The sequence below is a fragment of the Drosophila kikkawai genome, chromosome 2R, assembly GCF_030179895.1.
Source record: "Drosophila kikkawai strain 14028-0561.14 chromosome 2R, DkikHiC1v2, whole genome shotgun sequence".
Lineage (NCBI taxonomy): Eukaryota > Metazoa > Arthropoda > Insecta > Diptera > Drosophilidae > Drosophila > Drosophila kikkawai.
In genome coordinates, this window is record NC_091729.1 from 14,595,882 (window position 1) to 14,621,031 (window position 25,150).

Here is a 25,150-nt window from a genome sequence, read left to right on the forward strand (position 1 = left end):
CAGTTCTGCGCGTAACGTCTGCTGCTTGGCGCTGATTTATTGGCTAAACGCTTGTAAAAACCGTTGAAATGTGTGTCAAAGTTTTCCATGAAATGAAATCGACATGGACGGGGCTGCTGCTCTTGCTGCTGGTGCTGCTGATGTGTGGCTCTCAAGGTTGCTGGCAGCCGAAAGCGGATTTGCAGTTCTTTGTTCGGTAAATGCTTCGTTAAATTCAAGCCATCAAAAGCGAAAATGTTATTAAAGGCTGAATGCCAGCAGCTGAGAGTGGAGAACTGATGGGTTGTAGAAGTAAGTGAAGCTTCCTTTATTGGGTTATTATATTCAGGGCAGAGAGAAGGGTTCTTAAGCTGTTTGAAGATCTTCCTTAAAAGGGTAAGGGTAGCTTTGATTATTACATATTTAAATAAGATTTCCCCTATAAATAATCTAATAAAAACCAAGAATAATAAAACTTATTGCTTTAATTATTAAGTCCCCCTAACTAGCCAACTCATTAGCTCCATCCATCCCAGTTATTTAGTTTAAATCAAGAACCAACCAAGTGCCCAACCCACTGACAGCTTGAAACATACTTATTCAGAGCATGTCTTGTGCACATTCACTTCGCTTGTGGCCAGCATTATCGCACTTATGCATGATATCTATATATACATATAGTATAGCGGTTGCAAGGTCGTCTGGTCTCAGGACTGGACTCGGCCTGACACGCCTAAATGAGCTGGAAATGCGAAAGGCATCGGGGCCCAGCAACTCTGAAAGCGAGAGTCGATTCGACGACCAACCAGACCAACTCGCTCCGCTCGACAAACTGGAATCTGCGGCGATTTTGGAGTTCAAGTTAAACGTGTGCAGTGGGTCAGTTCAGGCGCTGGTGCACTTGCGAGGACGAGTCCGGGGCTTCTTCGAGGAAGCCATCGCAGGCAGGCAACATCAACAGTTGCAGCCATCAAAAAAAAAAAGTTGCAGTTAACGGCAACTGGTTTCGGAACGGTGGTTGGGAGCAACTTTTGACCTGCGTCCGTCCAACCACTATGTGCGACCGGTTCAGTTTAAAAATACCATAGTCAAGATATATATAAACATATATATACCGAGCAGGGTATGTATTTTATGGGCTTTAGTAAAAGTAGCCAAGAAACGAACGCCACGACAAAAGACTTAGGAAACGAACTTGTTTGGCTTGATTTGGCTCTAATTAGATTATGGCTAATTATAGGCAGCATTTCCCGCTCCAGTTTTTGGGGTCGCACCTTAAATCGCGCCCCGAAGGCCGCCGGAGCCATTGTTCTTTTGCCCTGACAAATGTGGCACGTGTGCAGCGGCAGGCAGGCAGCAGCAGCAGCAATAATGACAGTGTGGCTTTTGCTTTTGCAACTAGGCACTACTGCGGTTACTCAGCATCTAAAAGGCACAGCAGGGCCCCCCTGAAAAAAAGCCTAACAAAAAATGTGTCTTTTGTCTGGGGCCAAGCAAATTGCGTTCGAAAAAAAAGGAAAATAATAAAACTGCTCGCAAATCTCAACCTTGGTGCGACCCGCCTTAGTTTTTTCCGCACGAAACAGGCAGCAGCAGCAACAACTACAGCGTGTATGTGTTGCAATCCGGAGCGCTGCTTGATATTATAATTTGATTTCCATTTCATTTGTTCCCAGCAACATGCAAATTCGATTGGCAACGCCCACGCAACAAAAAAGTATTTCGCAAAAGCTAAACTCCACTGCAAACTGTCATAAACTCTGCCAAAAAAAGTAAAAACTGAACTCTATATTGGCGCCATTTCAATTGTCTCCCCAGGGGGGCGGTGTAATTTCAAGTGGTGCCAAGGATTGGCCATTAATTAAACGCTAGCTTGTTCGGATTCAAAGTGTCTCGAAGATCATTGATCGCCGCCGCCGCAACTTCGGTTCATTGTTTCTTCTCAGGTGTGTGTGCGTGTGGTCCTCCTCGAGAGTGTTGCGCCCACACCAGCCACTATTAGCAACACTCGCAGCACTAGGCAACATGAGCGTCAGTCTAATTAATTAATTTACATGCAGCCAGCCGGCTGTGTAGTGTAGACTCCACAAATGGAAATTTGTCTAAGCATTGCATGCAGCTCACAAAAAATGGGATTTAGCTTTTAAAGGTAAGATCGATGGGTGAATGCTCTGAATTGCAATAAAAGTTTACTAAAATGACTTGACACAACAAAATAGATTTTAAAAAAGCTTAAAAAAGGAGAATAATGAGGTTTCTTGAGCTTAAATTCAGTTAAATGATAATATTTTGTTTTGAGAAGGAAAGGAAAATTGCTAAGGGAATTAAACAAAATTAAAAAAATTCATAAATGCTCTTATTTAAGCCTTTAAAATATACTTTAATGACTAAAACTATATAAAATAAATATAAAAAACTAAAAATAGGAACATTAACTTGTTTTAAAGCTATATCCCGACCGTTACAAGGAACAAAACTACCCCAAACCTATAGTAAAACCCCCTCTAACTGCCTTAGATTTATGTTTATTTTTATTTATTGACATGCAGTTAATTGAAAATCAACCAAACTGGTCTCTGCTTTTAAAACTAATGCTTTTTGGAAGGTTATAGAAAATAATGGACTAAACACTAAAGCTAAAGCTAAAGTGAGTCAGGCCTGTCAGAAGGCAACCCAAAATTTATAGTTATTGTTAGAGTCAGAGTTCGCCTATCGGTGTTCGCATCGCAGCTGCAGCTCCATATATTGCATTTGCATACTGGCCAAGATTTCCACGGAAAAGCGTTGCGTGTGAAATGGCATTCAGTATGCACGTACACGGGGTATGCGATGATGTATCCGATTCAAATGGAATACGGCTAAGCCGGGGAGATAGCAGCGGCTAACAAGCGCTGACAGCGGCTAATTAAACAAACAAGCTGCTGCCGGCCCTAGACGGTGACGGTTACAGCCATGGCGATAAAAAAGGCTAGCAAAAAGGCTAGCAAGACAATGGCAATGACAACTACAAGGGTCTAGGGACCACACACACACACACACCACACACAGCATAAACCAGAGGCAACATGGCCATAAATTATCTTTGCCATGGTAAGTGGTGTGCATGTTTGAAGTCGGCGGCAATTGGCAATTGATTAACTTGACACTCTCGGCATGCAAAGTCAGTTTTCCAAAAGCCTTTTTCCCCCTAAGCCTCCCTGAGAGTTGTTCGGTTATTCAGTTTTCCCCGATTGTACTTAACCCGCAGTTGACATAAACAAGTAGTAGTCCGGGAGATGCTCGTTGGAAAAGCGGGGAAAGAGCTGCCATGACAAGAGCAATTTGCATGGCCAATCTGTGATGACCTCGTCACGAACGAAAACGAATTGAATGAATTGAATGACTTTCGTTATTATTTTCAATTTCATTTGTTTTCCTCTCCATCTCTCTTGGCATCTCCTCGCCATCTTCATTGTCTTTGGCCCCGCGGCAATTTATTTGTGTTTTCGCCGTTGACATTTCGCTGGCAGCAACTTTATTTGTGGCCACTTACAAAGGAAGCCGCGCCGTTGTGTTGCCGTGATCTCCTCCTGCACTTGATGCCCTTTTTGGGCCACAACCTCCCCTTATTGTGGCCCTGGGTTTTTCAATTGATATATTCCGATATTTGTACTGAATAATCAGCACATGCCGGCATCGTACTTAGCCTAATGCATTATGCATAGATCTACGATCCATTGAATTGCTCGGAAAACTTCTTGACATTTCGGGGCGAACCGCCGAAATTGCCACAGCAATTGAGCGTAAAGCGTAAAGCATTTGGCATTTGCCAATTTCTGGCACGCAACAGCAATATTTTTGAGGCGGAATATGTTAATTAGGGCCTCATTCGCTGCAATTGCAGATACCAAGAACCGTTCGAGAGACCTTCAAAATGCCGAATTCTTGACTCAAATTGCTTTGGCAAAACGGAAATCGCTCATTTCATAGAAATAAGCGAACGAGGAGTACCACCGAGCAATTATTAAAGCATTTTCACTTGCTTTTCGGCAGCGGAGTCTGTTCTTTTTTTTCTCCTTCTTTACTCGACCCGCAGCAGCTTTTCACATGCCACAAATTGTGTTCCCCCCAGTAAGGTCAGGCGCATTTTGCAAGGTTCTCTCCTCCACTTTACAGACCTCTTGCGTAGCGAAGTTCAGCGGGGGAATTAAATTTTAATGGGATGCCCATCAATTTGATGGGCGTTTCATTCATTGCCCATTCGAGAGCACATCAGCAGGCATTTATTATTACAGCAAAAAGCCAAGACGCCAGCGAAGGTTACCGCCATTCGCATCGAAGTTGGTAATACACTTGTCAGGGGAATTACAGGCACGTTTTGGAGCTATAAGGTAAGTGTAATATCTTTGGAAACAATCTACAAAGAGAATACTCTATAAATAATACGATTTTGATGGGTTTTTCTATAATTGAGATATTATTTTCCATTTATTTCCTATAAGATCTATATTTTCGTTGACTCAAAATTCAGTTAATTTTTGATTTTTCTTAAATCAAAATAAATCTGCCTATAATTCCATGTACCTATAGCCAAACACTCCATCATAAAGCCTAATACCCTGAGTGATTTATCATCTGCCAAGTAAGAAAGAAGACGCTACAGAGTGAAGCTCCTGCTGGGGGATTTTCTTTGCCAGTGGGTCAAGGGCATATTATTTTGCCAGTGCTTATAGTCGAACATACATTAATATTTATGCTTTTTTGTGTCTCATTTTGTGGTGTTTTGTTTTAGCAAAGTTCAAAGGCACTTTGTTTGCTCGTGTTTAATGTGTTTTGCTGGGCTTTTGCAGCCTCAAGCGTCACTCTGTTTGTTTATTTGCTGAGCAAGTAGTGACCGTTAATTATGGATGGTCAAGGGATGGTTCAAGGGACTGGGACGAAGACTCACCGCATGCCGTCGAAGCCATCGTCGGATCCATTAATGGTCAGCACCGGAGCACGTGCATATGCCTTAGCCACGCGCCGATTCCGCTCAAAGACAATTACTTTGGCCCAGATTTCATCGTCGATTTGGGTCCACTTGTCCAGGACTTCCTGAATGTGTTCCTGAAAGAGAAGAAGAGAGGGTTTATGAGGATTTAATAAAAAACATAAGATAATTTTTTAGATTTTACCATAGGTTTCAGCAATTAATTTGTAGACTTATTATCTAATGATTTTCATTCCAATTTTGAATGAAAGCTATATAGATTCCCGATCGGTGATCCCATCATTACCAGTTGCCTAACTAACTAACTAACCTAACGATCCTTTCAAAACCCATTAAGTCGGGCACAAAAATGTGCAGAAATTCGCCGAAAATCAATCGATTTGATCCTATGAGATTCGTAACTTGTTTCGGGGCATCTGGAAAAAAAGACGAAAGAAAGAAAGAAAAACATAACGACTGCACCGCGGCTAATGCTAGCAATTTTCACTTTCCATCGTGATCACTCTCCAAGTCGACCAAGTCTAAGTCCGTGTCTCTCTGAGTGTGTGTTTGTGCCAAAGTGAACGGCCTTGTTGGGCGCTTGCTTGCGTTTTAAGCTATTTTTTTTTCCAACTTATTTTACTTTTACTTATTTTTGTTGCTGCCTTTTTGTGGCCATTACAAGCGTCAGTCTGTGTTTGCGTTTGAGCCTGTGTGCTGTGTCTTGCAGTTTGTTAAATAAAAGTTAAAATCAAATCGGAGCAAATGCTGACACGAACACAGTGCCCAGAGACACCGGGCCTTAGCCCGCGATTCGTGGAGCAGTAAGACATATAAAATTATAGACAACGATATCTCCTAGTGCCGAGCATTTGTGCTCTGCTCTGCTTGAAGTCTCTTTTATGGCCAACACAATATGCACTGCATAAAGCTATATATGCTTGGATATTTGAAGTGCTGCAAGGCTTTTGATTGCAGCTCGCGACGCCCCTTGCCGCTCGGCTCTGTTCATAGCTTGCGTCATGCCCAAGTGCACTCTGAAAATATTTTACATTTCTGACTTATATAAACCGGCTTGGACTAAGTGCAAAACATATGCGATTTCAGTAACTGAATTCCAGGGCTATTAATCGATTACCAAGACTGCATTTTAATAGGGAGTTATGTTTAAGTAGGTTTTAGTAAAGGAAAAATAGAGTAGAAGCTAAGAAATGTTGGTCTGTATACATTTTAATATCATTTTAAATAGGGATACAAATACAAATACAAAAAATATAACAAATTAACATAAACTATAGCAATAAAGTTAGCTTAAATATGTACCTATTGCTTGTAGATTTATCTCAAATCGATTTAAGATCCTCTGTTTATTGTTTTCTATTACAACCTCAACTCATTTTACCCTACCGAAACATACAGTAAACTCCCTTTGCCCACACACATATGCATAATTTCCTTGAAAAACCCCAAAAACTCAACAGCTGGGACATTTTCCCTCCTCAAGCACCGTTGTGCTGGCTCAATTAACCCGAACAAAGAACGTCATAAACAAAGCCATTAGCCCAGTAACCAACATGCCCACAATTTCAGCCACTTTTTTGGGGTTATAATAAAAATAAGAAATATGAAAAAAAAGAAAACACAAAAACTACAAGAAATATGAACAACAAAGAGTTGAGCAGGCATCAAAAATGTTTGCTTGGCTTGGCTGGGCTTTTGGCCACAATTCTACCAGCGATTTGGGCAAAACTCGTCTAGGCAGCAGCTCACAGAGCTCACTCATTCAAAATCAGCATCAGCATTAGAGGCAGCAGCAGCAGCACAGCCTCATGATCAGGCTGGCACACACATTAAAAATGCAAATAAATCATGTAGTAAAACTTGTTAACCTTTTCAGATGCTCTGCCTTTGCGTTTGCGCACTTGGGGCCCCGCTAGAGATCGAGAGTCTGGGAGTTGGAAACACTTTTGATTTCATGCCAACGTATTCGGATTCTTTGGGCAGATTCACTTCAGGTTTCACTTGGCCGGCAGAAGAATCTTGTAGGCTCAAGTGTCGGCAAACTGGTTACAACTTGTTGTGGCTGCTGCTTCCCATCTCATATTTCTAGGCCGTGCAGAGACGACCTCAAAATGCCGAAGTTCACCGAGTTTAAGTTAAGTTTTGGTGGTTTCTTAAGCTAACTTTTAATTAGTTTGCGAGTTGCAACAGAAGTTACGAGCAGCAGCAGCAGTGGCAGCCACACCACAAGCGCGTGTTCTCCCCGGCGTATACGTAATCTGATTTGTGCATGAAAATTAGCTCACAATTCGAACGAGTTTCGGAACGGGTTTCGTGTATGTGTGTTGTAGTGGCCATTAGCATATGAACAACATTAAATCAGAAACATGAAATATACGGATCTTGGTTTGATTTTTTTTTTTTTGGCCACAAAAATGCGACCCAGACGGTCGTGTGACGTCAGAGAAACCGCAGTTCTGTGGGCGCAATTAAAGTCTATTATTCTGTTGCAAGATCTCCTAATGGAGCTTGCAACACGTGCAGCTTGCCGAAGATGTGCGGCACAGAATCATCTGCTGCTCTGCGCTTTTTCGTGTAAAATGTTGTTGAACTTTTGCAGTCACGACTCACCAGGCCGAGCTCCACTTCACTTCACTTTACTACCAAAAGGAACGCTGCAATAGATGCTCCCAACGCTCAGAGTTGACATTTAATAAAATGATTTTTATTTGGGATCCGGCGGCAATCGACGGCGGTGGCGGCGAGTCGCTTTGTGTCTGCCAAGACTAATAGATACAATCGCCGCGAATTATTACGGTCTTGATAAGTCCAACTTGTGACAGGTTGCAGCAGCCCCCGAAGCCGCCGTCAAAGATGTCCAAAGTTCATTGATATGTTCATTTTCAATTTGTTTGGCTAACCCAGATCGAATCCCTCCCCCAGAAACCCAGGTAACGCAGAGGTGCCCAGGTCTTTTATAATTTATGCAAATTTCATGCTCACATAGCTGAGTTTTCAATAGACCGGCATATGATAATAATAATAGCCCAGGGCACACACACAGCTCTTCCGCCAAAAGGTAAATCAATCAAGATGTGAGCAGGAAATTCAATTGATCCTGGACATTGATGAAGTGGCAGCGACGCAGCGAGAAAAAAAAGAAAATTTCCATTGAATATGTCGTATAATTTTTGGGCTTACACACACACACACTCTGGGATGTCTGTCTCGTTTTAGTGGTTTTTCCTGCTTATTTCGCGCCAACGCCAAATCCTGTTGCTCGGGCCGGGCCAAAAGCGAAACCGAAACCAGGTGAACGGGTGCCAAAACAGCCGTCGCAAGGCACAAGATGATGAAGAAAAAAAACAAACCAATCCCGGGGAGAAGGAAAACAAAGGAAAGAGCAAAAGAAGGCTGGAGAGGAAAAGCCTGCTGTGTGCATGGAAGTGGAAAATAAAAGCGAAAACTCTTTGCGGACCAGCCAGAAAAACTTTCATTTTCACGAAAAACGACTGTGAAAAGTTGTCGTTTTCATTTGGCTCTTTGTGTGTCTCTGGCGTTTGCGTTTCTGTTACGCCAATATTCTAGTTCGAGGCATGCAAGTTCGTTGCCTAAGTCTTTTGTTTTGATGTCAATTTTTGTAGTTTCTGTTTTTGTTGCTGTTTGTATTGCTCTCCATTCCGTTCCCAGATAATAAATTTGTAAACAATATTGAAAATAGCACAACGGCAGCCACGGTGTAACAAAAACAACAGAAATTGCCCAATAAGCGCCCCCAGCAGCCAAACAAGTCGAAATCAAAAGGGCTAGAGATACAATTCCCCAACCTCCTCCTCAGCGACAAACGACAAAAGGAAAATTCAGACATAATTTGTTGCCGTTTCCATCATGGGAAATACAGTTTTTCTGTGGACGCCTTTGTGTGAAGCCCAGACTAAACGGAATTATATAGATGCCACGCTCACGCTAATTGCAACATACCCCAAGACGGAAAGAGAGACTGTAGCTGCTGCACGCTTTTCACTTTGGGCGAGGCCTTTGAATCGCTGAATCGCTGATGTGAACACAATTTATGCAAATCTCCATTAGAAATAAGGCATCAATTTAATGGCCAGCGTTTGATGGCTCTTTCACAGCTGCCTCTGGCGGCCGAATCGGCTGCAGTTAACCCAGTTGTGTGTGTGGGCAGCTTGCCAAAAATGAATTAAAATGGTCGAAAGACGGGCTTAGAAAAGGTTCGAAAATAAAGCTAAGAGATGTTGGGTTTTTAGAGCAACAGAAAACAACATTAAGAGATTTTTTCACAAATTATAACTATATTAATTTGGATAAAAAAATACATAACAAAGTTAAAATTTAAAATTTATACATATTACATATTTATTTACAAATTAAAATGTCTAGACTGCTGTTAAATATTTTAATAAAATTAAAAGTAGTTAAAATAAATATTTATTTACAGAATAAAATGTCTTAGGCTGTTCTAAAATATTTTAAAATATTTTTCTTTTAAGTCTTCACATTAAATTTAGCCTCTAAATTTTCCTTGCAGTGTCTATCACACACAAATGTATATACTTATATCTACCCACACCTACCTTATCCAAAAAAACGAACTGCTCCGCACAGTTCAAAGGTTAAAATTACCCTAAAACTACAGTTAAAAGAGCTCACAGGCCAACGCAGCTGACTTGCATTATATTTTACCTCCAACAACCTATAAAAACCATACACACCCAACCGAAAAAGTAACAAAAACAGTTAGATATTTGGCTCGCACTAGCAAGCCTTTATAAAAAGCCAAAAGCTAAAGGGTTGGCAGCATCGTCAATGGAATTCCCACACATAAACAAATCGCATATGTATATATACCATATAATATATTGTATTGTAATCGAAGATGGGCTAGCGAAATCCGATCGAAACGAGCCACAAGCAGCGAAGAGCTCGTGCTGGGCTTGTCCAAACATTAGGGTAACCCATAACGCTTTTATGGCCTACTGCTCGCTGCCATTACTGCCTTTAAGCCATTGGCACGGCGTAAGGCAAACGGCGTATGGCATACGCTTTTGGCCCTCGTCTCCAAAGATTTTTTTAGTGGCTAGTAAGGGGCCGCCTTAGGCAAATTAAAAATGCACAACGCAATGCGATGGCCTAACGGTAATTAATGCAATTGGTCAATACAACAAACACCAGAAACCAAAAACCTAAAACCTAAAAAAAAAAACGGAAAAACAGAAACCAAAGCCTCGGCGTTAGTGCGTCTCATGCTGACCTCAATGCGGTGGACTCCACACCGCACGTGCTGAGAATGAGCGACAGGAAAATGGCCACAAATCATAGAAGACGAGAGGCAGGGAAGTCGGAGAAGTCTGAGAAGCGGGGAAGTTCGAGAAGCCTCAAGCCAAGCGGAAGTCAGCAGGCGATGGTCGATGGGCCAGGGCCGCCAGTTCTTGACTTGGTTCTCCACTCTGTCGGCTCTCTTTTCGGCTGCAACTTTATAGCAGAGTTCTCTTTCAAGTTTTTGTTGTTAAAAATAATTTACCTAGACTAATTAATAAAATTATTAGGATATTTGTTAAGCAATAAGCTTTTAATATGAGCATTAAATATGATTTGTGGCCCTAAGGCTTGTATTTTTTCATTGGTTTTAAAATAACCGCAAAGATTATAAAGGTATTTAAGTTATTAAAGGCTCATTATGGCACGAATAATAAGTTATTAATCAAGTAGAAGTTACTGATGCTAGAGTAGTTAAAATAATTAATTATTAACGAGCTCTTTTAGTTCTCTTTGCTAGATATTAAGCTAAGTAATTTGGGTTAAAGATATTAATTTCAGGTTACTTGGAAACAATCTGATACAATTTCATTAATAATAATTAAAACTAATTTTGAGACATTATTTATGAACTTTTTAAGTTGTATTTAATGAATATTAAACTAAGTACTTTGGATTAAAAAATGTTTATTTCAGGTTTCTTGTAAAAAACACTTACCTTGTATAGTTTATCCTTTTGATACCAGACATCCTCCTCCTCCTCCTGCTGGGTAAATGTCTGGTCAAGATTAAGATCATCGCGGGAACGTGATAGAATTTTTCGGCGCGACACCATCTTGTGTGCTGTTCTCGAGGTCTCTGTCCTCTGCAAAAAAACATTGAGATGAAGTCATAAAGGGTTGTGTGAATATTCGCGTTCATAAACCAAATACGTAATATTACAGATATATATATATATGTACATATGGTATATTCAGGGAGATCTGAGGACCCGCCGCCACCGCATAACGGTGAAAGAACAGCAAACACATCAAAACTCCACAACATTTTGTGCTGACAGGAAAAAAACCCAAACCCACAAAACCCAAAAAAAAAAATTGCAAAGCAAACACCATCTTGGCATCCCTGGTGTCGAGTTCAACGCACCTTTTGCTTATTTCGCTGGGATACTTATTGTTTATGACCTGAACTCCCTTTTTACCAGTCATCCCGCCTGCAGAGAGGCCTTAAAATGTTCAAAACCAATGCAGTCTGCCTTCCTGTATTCCCCATTCTGGTCTCTATGTGCCAAAAGCTCAAGAACCTGTGTTCTTTTATATGTAAAACATGCAATTTTTATTGATATTGCTTGTTATGACGATCAGGTTGTGCGAGCTACGCATCCCAGATGGGGGAATCGAGATCCCGCCGAAGGTATTTAGACTGTGAATCAGCCGGACCCCGTGAGAGATACCATCCCAGGCACGTTGACAACGGGCATAATAAAAGTAAATAATGAAGAAATCACCTGTAAGTTAAAGGGGGGAATATAAAAGCTAAAGGTTGAGGCGTGGTATACCCTTTTTTTTAAATGTGATACGGAAGGTGTTAATCTATCAGCGGTTGTAAGTGATAGTTTGAATATTATAGTCGGTTAGAGGTTTATAAATACCATGAAAAGATAGTAAATATGATTTATATGAGTACAATTTTGGGTTGTTTATTTAGAAATACAAATAATAATGAACAGAAACACTCTGTTTATATATTCTCTGACTTCAAGTCAAGATTACATTTCTTTATATTTAATTTGGCTTTGTTTACTTTGTATTTATAATAATAACAACACACAGAACCATGCACATTTCCCTCTTATTTTCTTTTACCTCTCAAATATTCATTATTTCAACCATTTAGCTTTCTATTGTTTTAAACTCTTAACGCTTTTTAAACACATTTACCCCTTAGCTGTTAGAGTATTTCGATTGAAGTCTTTGTTTTTTTCACGGCTCGGTTTGTCAAGTTGATGAAAAAAACGTTGGTTGCATAATAAGCATCTATGGGGGATTGGGGGACTTGGGGAACTGGGGGACTTGGGGGCCTCTCAGGGGTTACGAAGCGTGTAGCGGCAAGAAAGTAATCTCTCTCCCGCTCTAAGCCCTGCCGCTGGCTCTTTCTCCATGCAAATGTGCGAGGTTCGCTAACCTGTTGTCACACATTTTTAGCTGTCTTCGTTATTAGTCTCTATAATTGTGGGGTCTCTTTTATTTGTTGTTGGGTTTCTTTCTGCTTTCTTTTTGCTGAAACTGTGCGAATGAATGACTGATCGACAGCTATATTGGCTGACTGACTGACTGCCTGCCGGAATCTCTATCCATCTGTTTGGATGCTGCAAGGGCTGGCCATAAATATTCATCGCCTTTTTGCTTTTGCACAATCTTGGCTGGAAATGCCGACAATATTGTCAACGATCGACGCCATTTTTTTGCGAACAAATGTATGTATCTTGCAGATTGCAATCGCATAACAAATGTTGTCGCTGCTGCAGCCCGATTTATGCAACAAAAGCCGTTAAATTGTACAAGTCTCTGTGGTGTCTCAGTGCCAGTTTATTGAGCTGCATTTTCTTTTGTGCAAACACACACAAAACACACATATGTCGTGGTGCTATGCCAGCCTAAAGTATTGTTATTTATGTGCAACAAAGGGCCACCGTCTGCGAGACAAAAAACAAGCCCAGAAATCGCTGCCGCTATATAGAACATATATGTATGTATATAGTATATATAGTACATATAGTCCGGACAAAAGCTATTCAGGCTGGGCACGTACATTCAACAGACGTGTTCTAGTTTGGCTTTCGCGGCAAGTAATTACGTGAATTGCATTCTGAGTGTCATTTATGGACTCAGAGATTAACTGTATGATCCTCACGGATATTCCTGTCTACGTTATAGTTTTAGGTGCAACTTATTTTTAGAAATAAAGGTTGGGATTAACAAAGGAAGAGGGTTTTAATGGGGATTTATTAAAGAAACAACTCGTAATTTTTAATAAATACATAAATATAAATGAAAAATAAATTTAAGCCCTAAGGATTACCTTTAACAATTAAAATTAAAATTCCAAATTCCTCTCTCTAAAATAAAAACATTTATAGGCCCCCTCTTACACCTCAAGAATTCAATTTTTCCCCCCAAAAATCGCAGCTCTCACGCGGATTCGCTTTTAACCAATTACCAAAAAATCGTAAAATCGTAAAAAACAAGCAAAAGAAAGCAGCAATTACAAGGCATTCTTTTATGGGCCACGTCAAATTAAAACACTTAAACGGCATCTCTCTCTCAGTCGGTCTGTCTGTCGGTATTCTCGGAACAATTCTGGCCAAATAACGCTGACAGATCAAGAAAGCTGAGTTAAGTTCCTTTATGCGATGGACAATTAACGGCCCACAGCGAGGAGCCGAAGCTGCAGCTGGCGGAGCCCAGTCGTCGAGTGGTGGCCAAGTGGTGCTCGAATATCCTGCACACTCACAGCCTTGCGGATAGCCTGTTTTCGTTGCTGGACTTTGGTAAACAGAACGGAACGCTGGATGCCACTTGATGCCATAAAATAAAGTCATCATGTCTGTGTATTATTATTATTATTTTTCCCCTTTAGCGGTCGCTGTGTGTATGTGCGTGTTGACTTTGCTGATTTGGCTGCATGATAATTTCCCTGATCTTTTACAGTTAACCATTTGGCGCGCGCCTCAGGAATTGGGAAAATTTGAGTGTCTGGCAAAATTTTTACAGCCATCAGCATTCACTTTTCGCTTGAAAATCATACATTTTTCCCTCCTCTTGCACACGCAGCAATGTGCAGCAACTTTCACAAACAAAATACATAAAAATCTGCAGCAGCAGCAGCAGCAGCCAGGGCAAGACCTGGCCATAAGCTATTTCAAATCATTTAAATACGGCCAATTGATGATTATTTCTTAATTCCAATCCCAGCCAAGTTCAATGCGAATGCCAATCGAACGCGGATTTAAATTTCAGATTCGTTGAACTTTCACAATTGTCCACAACGCGAATCGATATTCAATTATAAGCAGACATTTTCCGCTTATATATATATTCGATCCGCTGTTGGGTTCAACAACTCCTCTGCCCGATTGACATTTAGCCGGCGAATCGGATTCGAAAGCAAAATATACAATAATTTTCGTTGCAAATTTTTGGTTTTTGAAAAATGTGTGTTGAAAATAATAATAATAAATCGGTTTGTTTACTTATTATAGAGTTCAATAATCATTATACAGCCAACTCTATTAGTGTCTTTAATTCCCACAACAAAGGTGGCTTCTTATTTCTGAGATTTTTGTGTTCAACCGATGACATTGACTCTCTGCCCACACACACGCCGCCACACACACTCAATTGGTATTATTCGAAAAAGATGACGCCATTTGCTTAAAGTCACTGATTCTCGTAGATGGTGTGTGCTTGTATTTATCATGTAGGCTAAAAAATATATGTGAATTTTAATTTGATAAGAGTGATTCACAGAGTGATGGGTGATTTATTTTAATTTAATAATTTAAGATCATGAGAAAAGGTATTATTTCTATGAATTCTTCTCAAATTTTTATACCCTTGCAGGTTATTATAATTTCAGTCAGAAGTTTGCAACGCAGTGAAGGAGACGTTTCCGACCCTATAAAGTATATATATTCTTGATCAGCATCAACAGGGGAATCGTTCTAGATATGTCCGGAAGAAATCGATTTTTTGGCCATTTTTGCAAAATTTTATAAGGGGTTACATCATTAAAATTATTGATTTTCATAAAAAATTGAATTTTCAAAATTTTTAAATGAAGTATGCAGATTTATTAACTGTAGAAAATCTTGCACAGAACAGTTATCCGATTTAAAATTAATGCTCTATTGGCCGAGTTATGATATTTTTAATTTAAAAGAAAATCATGAAGTTTTTTAATATAAAAAATCCGATTTTATAATACAAAATAATATTTTTCTAAGTCAAGGAATCATTTCCGACCCCATAAACCATATATATTCTTGATCAGCATCAACAGGGGAATCTTTCTAGACATGTCCGGAAGAAATCGATTTTTTGGCATTTTTGCGAAATTCGATAAGGGGTTACATCATTAAAATGAGCAAAAATGGCCAAAAATTTTGATTTCTTAAAATTTTAAATTTGGTATGCAGTTTTTTTAAATTAATAAAAACTAACACAAAACTGCTTTCCGAATCGAAATTAATGCATTTTTGGCTTAGTTATGGTATATTTTAATTGTTACCTGCAAGGGTTTACAAACTTTGGCTGGCCAAAGTTAGCTTTCTTTCTTGTTTACTATATTTTCAGTAAATTTGTGCAGCAAAGTTTTAGTTTTTTGTTTTCTTAAAGAAAATGTTTTTATTTAGCGATTAGAAATCTATAAACATTTAAAAAAACTTAAATTTAACATGGCAAAGACTGCATAGGAACACGTTGCTAGAAAAATGTTGCCAGAAACATGTTGAGCAACAACTTCAGATGCTTCGATATGTTTTCCAACCCATTATATTTTTAATACAAATTTATTTAAAACCAAAAAAACTAGTTACTTTATGTGAGAAGAAGCATCGGGGAGTTTTCCCCACCATTAATCACCGATGGCTGGGCAGTACAAGTTTTATGATTGACAAGCGGAAAACTCGTTTCACGAAACTTTCTAAAGAACTTTCCTCCAGCCGGGGGCTAGGCAGGGAAATATATAATTATTTTAACGACAACATTCGCTGCATATTCAACTACCAACCGACCGACAACGTCGGTCGCACTTTATGAATGAAAGTCAACGTCATGAATTATTGTAGTTTTACGAGGGGAAAGAGCCACGATACACGACGCTACACAACGCTGGGCAATCAATAAAGAATTTTGATGATGACAATCGCTTTGAACGCGGTGAGTGAACGCTAGTTGCATATTAATTGAATCGGCGAATGTAAATGATTCTAATGCAATTGCACCTGGGGGCCTAGAGATGGAGATGGGGCCCGGGAGGAGACATCATCATACTGCTCCGTGTGCCTTGTCAAGAGGTCGTTAGCAGCTATTTTACAGTGTTCGAGACGAGACTCTGGAGTGCAAATAGTTAAAAGTTCGTTAAACCCGTCGCTGATTACTGATTGCATTGTTTGAGCCGAGTTCAAACTGCTGCTGCAAGTGCGTCACGAGACATCAAATATTAGCTGAAAAGCTGTAAGCTTTGTAGTAAAAAACAACAGCCTCTGTAGTAGCTTGTTTGTGCATAATTTTCCTGTCTCTAAACTTGCAAATTCATTTGGTTTCGGCCAATTTGGCTGTTAAGGTCAGACATGATGAGTTTGTTTTCGTCTATTGTCGTTTTTTTTTTGTCAGCTAGAAAGTATTTTTGGCACTTTTAATGGATTCATTATGTAACCAGAAACTACATGAAAGTTGCCAGAGAGCTAATGAAGCGGGCTGCTGGACAAAAACATTTGATACTTTCGCAGGCAAAAGAAGAAGATGCTAAGAATGCTCGCGGAGCCAGAGCCACATGATTGATTGGCCGACAACAGAATAGCCCATAACGAAATTGCTTTCACAGGGGTCAAGCGAAGAAGTGTTCCCCAAGATCCCAGGCAAAACCGATACATGTGGCCATTGATTTGTGGCCAAATTAAATTAAGCAGTCATTGACTTGTGAGGAAAGGAGAAAAATAAAGGGGAAGAAAGAAATAAATATAGAAAGATAGAAAGAGATCTTTAGCCGGCCATTTGATAGTTGTTGAAATAATGGCCAACTGCTGGGAAGCCTTCAACGTGGCCCGGTAATCCGTTTAATTTTGTATTCAAGAATATGTTCGCAGGTCGATATACAAATTATCGATTTGCTGTCGAAGTGATCAGCCTGATGTGGTAACATTTAAAGTTAACAGAGGCTCTAATTGAAAGGTGCGAAATGTGTTGAGGCAGTAAACCAACACCAAGATTTTTAGCTTGAACTTGAGATGTTTTACTTGTATATTTTAGGGGGTTAGAGATCCCAAGTTGCTTTCTATTTTTGTGTTAACTTAACACTTAACTTCCTTCCTTTCTTTGGTGATGAGCTGCTCCTGTCACTTTCCCTTCGCCACTGCCACCCACCAGATCGTGGACCCTTGAAATTAAAATGGTTTCCAAATTCAATGTTGTGGGCGAGGGAGCTCATCATATTTTCCTAACACTTGTCTGCGGTCGGGCAGCCTGCATTGTCTGCAAATGCTTCAATTTGCATAGCGTGAAAGTGGCGTGTAGTCGTCTTCGTTTTCTTTGAATTCGGAACTCGAGAGGCTATGGTTCAGTTCCTCGTTTGGGGTTAAGGTTTTCATTATGTGCGCGCGAAGCAAATTATGCAAAAAAATTGCTCGCATCGGAAAGCTAATAATGCGAAATCCGAGGCATTTAACATCGAATCGTATTGCGGAACTGGCATTTAACACCTGAGCGCATCGGCAACGGCATCGCATCATGATCCAATCATCAACGGTAACAGGTAAAATAAAAAAAAACCTACCGATGGATACCACCATCACCACCGACAGGTTGTGCATTTCGATTTCGCAAAATAAAATACGAGTAGTAAATATTTCCCATGGCACGCAGCAATTATTAAACCCAAAATATGTTAAATCATATATATCTGTATATATGAATATATATATTTGTGTTTGCTGTGCGCGCGCATCTATAAGATACTTTTCAAAGTCATGTAACTGTCAGCGCTTTGCGCAATCCCCCCGAAAAATAAACGGACGAATGGATGGTTGGTTGGATGGATGGAATAGATGTAGATGTGGATGGAAAAATTAACATTTCAATTTTTTTCTACGTTTTTTTTTTGGTAGTAGATCTTCGAATGTCTCCGCGGCCGGTTTTGATTGATTTTCGTTGCTAATGCACTTTCAAAATGTAAATTTACAAATTGCTTGACACCTTTTCAAAGCCTCTTGGGGGCATTAAATCAAGTGACTTGAGGCAACAAAGGGAAAACATTGCCAGGGAAAATGCAAGAGCACTAAATCTAACATAAAAATTAATAAAAAATACACTTATCATAGGTATAAAGCAATAAGTTTGTAAAAATATGATTTAACTTGTAATAAAATGGTATTTCCTAATTTTTATCACATCAGTAATATTTATTATTACCTTAAAAGTAATGCACAAGCTATAATCATATTTCCTAATAATAAAAAAGTAATAAAAACAGGTACTATTTAAGGTTTAGCTCCATTTTATTGGCTGCTTAAATTTATAATGTTTTTCCTGGTTTAAAAAATAAAAATTTCATATATTTCAAAAGGTTTCCTTTTTTATAATATTGAAAAATCCATTTAAAGCTTTTTAATGTGTAAAATAAAAATATATTAAATATAAAACTAGAGAAAACATAAAGCAACCAGTTTAATTATTATGTTTTTCTCTATTTTCCTTTTAATATTATTGAATGTTATTTAAAAAAAGCCACAAGCAAGCTTAAAAACCTATAAATAAAAAGTAATAAATCATAGCCCAACTGTAAAGCTTTAACCAAAATGGAAAAATCTAATAAAAAAAACCCAAACTTTCTTTAGTTTTAAATTATTTTCATACGCAACCAAAAAATGTCATAAATCTCCATATATGATCAGAAATATAATAAATATGAAGCTGCTGGCAAAATGAAAAGCACTGCGTAAAAAAGTAGTATTTTCCGCAATTTTCATCAAAACTTATTTCCAATCCCACAAATTAGTTTTGCTTTTGATCAACAAAAAAAAAACAACATAAGCCCCATGAAAAACGAGTTGACACTTTCATTAAAACGTAGCGAATTTTTTCCGCATTTTCGCGTTACGTTCCAACTTGCCCTGACCAAAAGCGAGGTCCGTGCAACAATTTGCTGGCCAAAAAAAGCAAAATAAAAATACAGGCTACAACTTCAACTAGAGTGAAAAGCAGAAACACAAAAAAACACAACAAAAAATCAAGAAAAACTCAAAAAAACAAAACACGAAATTCAACAACACACGAAAAAAAAAGAAGACTGCAACTGAGGGGCTGCTTCTGCTTTCGTTTTCGCCTGCACGCTTCAACTGCTCCAAAACGCTTCCAGGGAGTGAAAGAGAGCAACAGCTACGATCAGAAAGAGATGGTTAGATACAACCCAAAAGAGAGCTGTGTAAACGAAGCAATTTAAGGCTGAAGCTGAAGCTATGACAGCCCGCCGTTGCACTAAATTTTCCACAACCGAGTGAGTTTGAAACCGAAACCGAAAACTGTAAACGAAACTGAAACTGATTTCTTTTAGTAACAAAAAAAGAAGAAAAAAAGAAAAGAAAGAGAGCTACACCAAGAAAAAGTCTCATGGCACTTGAAAACCTCAAATTTCTAAGCCGGAAATTCAACAGAACACAGAACGAATTGAGGGTAACTTTAAGCATTTCCTGACTCATTTTGGTATCTTGAGGTTTTACGATAGAAATTAATAATGGTTTCTGCTGCTAAGACGAAATTTTCATACATATTCAATTTGTAATAATAAAGGGAATTTTAAATACTAATTACACGATTTAAAATTAAAAGAAATCATTAAAAGACGTTAGAACTTTACATTATTGACCACTGTAGTTGGGATATTTATCAAATGAAAAAGAACGATATGATGTTTCGATCAAAATATCCTACTCAAAATCATATTAACTATATTTTTAATATAGAAAAGTATCAGATTTAAATTAAAAATATACCTATATATTACCAAAAATATTACAATTATCTTATTACTGTGTCTTTTTCCAATCTATTTATCGCTCATAAATGTAATAAAAAATTATAATAAATATTAATTTATATATACATTTCCAAAGTTTTTAAATTTCTTCATCAACTTTTTTTATTATAAATATCTTAATATAGATATATTCTTTAAAAAGGATTTCAAAACTTTAATTTAAAAGTTTCTTTCTTCATTTACATATTTTAAATCTCAGAACCCACTTAAACCACCTTTTTTCTTTCTGTGCACTTGTGTTACGTTGACCATCATTAGTTGGCTCAATAAATGACAAAATTTCTCTCTCACTCATCGCCTCCTCTGTCTATCTCTTTTCTCCTGCCTTCATTTAGTGCTTATCAAATGCTTGCAATCAAAAAATCATCCAGGTTTTCACTTTCCACAGTTTTGTATAGTTCGCTGGCTGAGAGCATCATAATGATATTTGATAATGATAATGAGCAGCGGAAGTTTGTGTGTAACAATCAGATAGATCATAATATTTGTGTTGAAGCGCTTTGTTCGCCTGATTGAGTCAGCTATCGGCCCACAGAAAAAAACGCTACAGAAATTGTATTTAAAATGCAATTTATACACCGAGAAGGCGCAACAATGGCCCGAAATAATGTTTTAATAAAGATGCCTTTGTCTGGTGGAGGGGCGTTAAAGGCCATCAACGCGGCATCTCTCTATATAAAGCTATCTACCTATCCGCTGGTATCTTGTATCTGAGTATCTTTGTATCTGAGTATCTTGTATCTGAGTATCTTTGTATCTGAGTATCTTTGTATCTGTCTATCGGGCTAATCGCCGAACAGCAGCCGCCACACGTGCCTGGGCATCAAACCTAATGTCTCTTTCACACTTTGCTGGCGCCAGCCACCACATCAGCGGTTTAATTAACTCTCAAGCCAGCGAATGCACGCACTCTTGAAAGTATTGTTTTATTGGGGGTCTTTTTGAAGGTGTGGAGTCTTCATAAAGAATGTACAACAGAGGTGGTACCAATACCTCTATCTTTTAGAAATATTTTTTTATAAAAGCTTCTATCAATTCTTATTGCTATTTTCTTTACCCGCACTGTATTCCCAAAACCCTGCATAAGATTAACCCATTTTCCCCGCTAATGAACGGTTCCCATTTGGAGTGGGGGAATGGCTTGAAATTAAATAAATTGGAAGCCGGCCATTGATGGCTCATGAAATATGCGCGCAGCGTGAAAGGAAAAGAAATGGCCAGAAGCACAAAGAGAGTGAAAGAACGGTTAATCGGTCAAATGCAAATTCTTTCTATTGGAATTTTTGGCCAAGACCGACGAATATAGTTTGGGGCTAAAAGGCGGCGACGGCAGCTGTAAGAGTTACTTAACGAATTTATTGCGCGACCTTTTTTTGGGTCTTTAGCTCCAGTCTCTCTCAGGCTCCTCGGACTCTAACTCGAACCCATTTGTTGGGAAAATGTAAATGAAGTCAACGTTGTCTGCCAACTGACTGACATTTCCCATTAGCTCGCTTGGCCGCCACGTTACAAGTATTGTCTGCCAGCAGAACCTGGCTGAACTTTTGCCCAGCACGGATTTCAGCACTTCTCTTCTCGAATTTGTTGTTGTTGTTGCTGTTGTTGTTTTCTTGTAGCTGCCACCGCACTTTAGAGGTCTTTTCGACGATTGTTTACATTTATGGATGCATAATTGGGTGCCATGGCAGCAGCTGAAGCGAAGCTCCCTTGCCCCAACGTTCGTCACTTGTATTTAAATTTTGCCCACTAATTGACTCCCACAAAAAAAAAGATACTGAAGCTGAAGCTGAAGCTGCAGAGGTGATGTGATGATGAGAAGCTGTAGCTGAGTTTGTATCTGAATCTCAAGCTGTAACTGAAGCTAAGGCTGAAGCCCAATGAAACTGCAAACTCATGCCGACATCGACTTCCTTCCTCTGCCGCTCGGGCTCTTCATCAGCTTCTTCATTCAGATATATACACCTTTGTATATGTAAGTATATATGTATGTCGGGGCAATTGTCGCAATCGGAATCGGAATGGCAACACCTACTGCACATTTTTAGCTTGGTGCTGCTTTTTTTTTTATTTTTTGGGCCGCCTCGCTTAATTATTAACTGCATTTGTTTTCGAAGGCGTGTTGGCAGACACAAACTCATCCATCTGCTCAGACACCAGGGTCATGTTTAAACTGAGAAAAATGTACTTTTAATTAAGTTAATTTTTAGGAAACTTAAATAATATTAAGAAGAGCAAGTACGTGAAAAAGGTGACTTCAAACTAGAAATGAAACCATTTTTGAAAAGAGCTTAAAAACACTTAAAAACCTAGTAATGTCATTGTATATTTAGTTTTCGACTTGAAAGAAATATTTTTAATTTTTCTAGGCATAATTTTATAAATTTTAAACCTATTTTTAGCTAAAGAAATATATATTTCTAATTTAAAACAACTTTATTATTAATTGTCACATTTAATCAAAATTTTGTTTAGCAATTAATCAGAGTTAAATTACAAATAAAATCATCATATCACAAAAGATAAAATTTCCATAATAATTTGTTAATTATTTTCTTCAGTGCACATACAGCTAACAATAAAAATTCATAAATATAAAGATTGAAAGACAGGTAAAGTCAAAAAGAGATGAATAACTCAAAATAGCTTGACATTCAGTTGAATTTTTGTTTTAAATTTAAATTTAAATAAATCAATAGTCAAGAGCAACCAGAATAAGCAGCTTTTTGCTTCAAGAAGTCATTTTTTGTTCAGTGTTTTGCTCAGAGAAAAAACATTGGTTAAGAAATACAAGAAACTCGATGTTTGTTGAACTCAAAATGACTTGACATTGTGCTTCTAATTCAGCACTAATCGTTCGAGGAACTATTTACGAAACCAACCAAAAAAAAACTGCCCAAATTCGATGATAATATTCAAATGCGAATACGCAATCCAACAATCCAAAAAATCAGAAGAAACAGAAACAAAAAAAACCGCCCAACTAGCCAACAAAGAGAGATGTTGTCAACCTTGAGAGCGGCTTGTAGTTGGAGCTCCGGCTTTAGCTTCAGCTCCAGCTCCAGCACCGTTTTGTGTTCGCATTTAAATGAAAATGAAACTGAAGTGTAGCAAAGGCAACACGCCAAACTAACAGCAAACAAACAACAAACAAACAAAACAGGCAAAGAGCCGTAGAAACTATAGAAAAAGACGCGTAAGCAGGAAGTCGGGCGGCTAAACAGTTAGAGAAAAAAGTGTGATTATGAATGGACACTTGGGTTCGGTGTTTCCAGGAAGGCAGCAGGTGTTTAGGGTTTCTCCTAGGGTTTCTCTTATTTCTCTGTATATTTTTAATGCATTTTTTTTTTAAAGTTTTTTTTTCTGCTTTGCATGCGTGTCGCTTGGCCTCCCAACTCACCTTTCTGCTCAATTACTTTTGTTTTTGCTGCCGCTGCTGCCTCTGCTGCTGCTGCAGTTGTTGGTGTTGCCGCTGTTGTAGCTGTTGTTATTGTTGTTGTTGTGTCGAAACTGTTGCAAAATTGCTGATATTTTCCCAATGATTACGTATTCGCAGGCCCGACGACAGAGAGCTGCGTTCGAGGAAAAGTGTTTGCCCCTAACTGTTGTTATATCTCTCTCTGGCTATAATTTATTTCTTTAGTTTACTTTACTTGATATATGCTGTAACAATGATTTTCTATTATTATTTATATTGATTTTGTAATTGCCTTTGTGTTACAATTTCAATTCCTTTCGCGTTGGTGCTCTTTTCACTTTATTAATTTCACTTTTTCGGCCTTGTTGTTGTTGCTGCTGCTATGTCGGCGTTGGGGAAACGAGTTTGCAATAATTTTAATATTTAATTTGGCATTTTAATTTTGACATCGAGAAGCGAACGCACGGCAACGAAAGCAATTTGGCGAAACAGTATATTTATGCGTCTATTAAACTCGCACACACAAATTTCTAATTCCCCCGAAAAAAGAAATTAATTAAATCGAAATTGTTGCTATCTCGGGCATCATTTTATGAACGCACTTCGAATTGCATAACGGCGACCGCGATGACGACTGCGCACACAAAATTTCGTGATGATCAAAGCTGAACTCTTACTCTTTTCTCGAAAAAGAGATTTTAGTTTTGTGTTTTCTTAGCTTTTTATTGTATTTTTTTTTTTAGAGGCTGGGGTTTTTCTTGTATTTTTCTGCCGGACTGCCGACGTTCCAGCGAACCAAACGCACTCGACGACTTTCGCGACTCGACTGAAGACTCAAGAGCAGAGCTGGGCTTCAGCAGCAGCGACAGCGACGGCGCAGCTGGCCGAGGCAGCAACGCTGGCAGAGCAGAGCAGAGCTTACCTGGCGGCCTTACCTTACCTTACCTTACTTCGTACCGTAAGTTCGGTTACGTTCGGTATGTCTTGTGGGCTTTTTTTTTGTGCTGTTTCGTCGCCTTGTCGCCTCATGGCTAAGTTGGCTTAATAGCATTTAGCGTGTCCAAAGCTTGGTAAAGCTTTTGCTAGCCAAAGAGTTCGGGCCAAGATCTCTCTTTGGCCAGACTCTTTTAAGAGAGCTTCCCCCCCCTGTGGCAAGTGCAGTGGTCAAGGGAACCTATTTTCTGCCATCTCTCAAACGCAGTTCGTTGCCTAAGTCTTTTGTTTCCCGAACTTCTTCGATGAGAATCTACATGCGCCGGCCATCAATCTTTTAGCCTCTTTCTCTGCCGCTTTCTACGCCTTAATTACATCATCAGCATATTTCTTTTTAGCATTTTTCTGTGTATTTTTTATTTTGGTCAGCCAATTAATTTGGTTTTTATTTATCATTTCGATACTTTAAAGTCGCCGAGAGACGCTGTGATGAGTTGTTACGGCCTAACGGTATGCGATTTTATTTTTATATTTATTTTTAGCTGCGAGGCTCTGCCTGTTCTAATGGCTTTGTGAAGGTCAATCGAAATGTCAAACTACCTGCGGCGCATGGCTACGCCCGCAGATCTCTGGAATTTATGAGACAGGCAATTAAAAATCTGCATTTAAGACAGATAAATGTGGCGTAGCTCCCAGTGCAACAAGTGCATGAGTGCAGCTTAAGAACTTGTCTGCCGGGTTAACCCGTTTTGCGGGCAGAAATTAAATTGTAAAATCTGTAC

General features: G+C 38.9%; 1 protein-coding gene across 3 annotated transcripts in view; it reads right to left on the reverse strand.

The window, feature by feature from the left end:
* exp (expansion) overlaps positions 1–24,248 on the reverse strand; it is a 31,781-nt gene extending 7,533 nt beyond the window's left edge. For 2 of the 3 annotated variants that reach the window (XM_041776847.2, XM_017177944.3), the window contains exons 1-3: positions 23,418–24,248; positions 10,926–11,072; positions 4,907–5,064 (exon numbers count right to left, since the gene is read on the reverse strand). In XM_041776847.2, coding sequence (XP_041632781.1) covers positions 4,907–5,064; positions 10,926–11,042 — 275 coding nt within the window. In that variant the 5' untranslated portion in view covers positions 11,043–11,072; positions 23,418–24,248. The remainder of the gene's footprint in view (positions 1–4,906; positions 5,065–10,925; positions 11,073–23,417) is intronic. The other variant, XM_070283702.1, reaches the window with a different exon arrangement.
* Between the last annotated feature and the right edge of the window lie 902 nt (positions 24,249–25,150).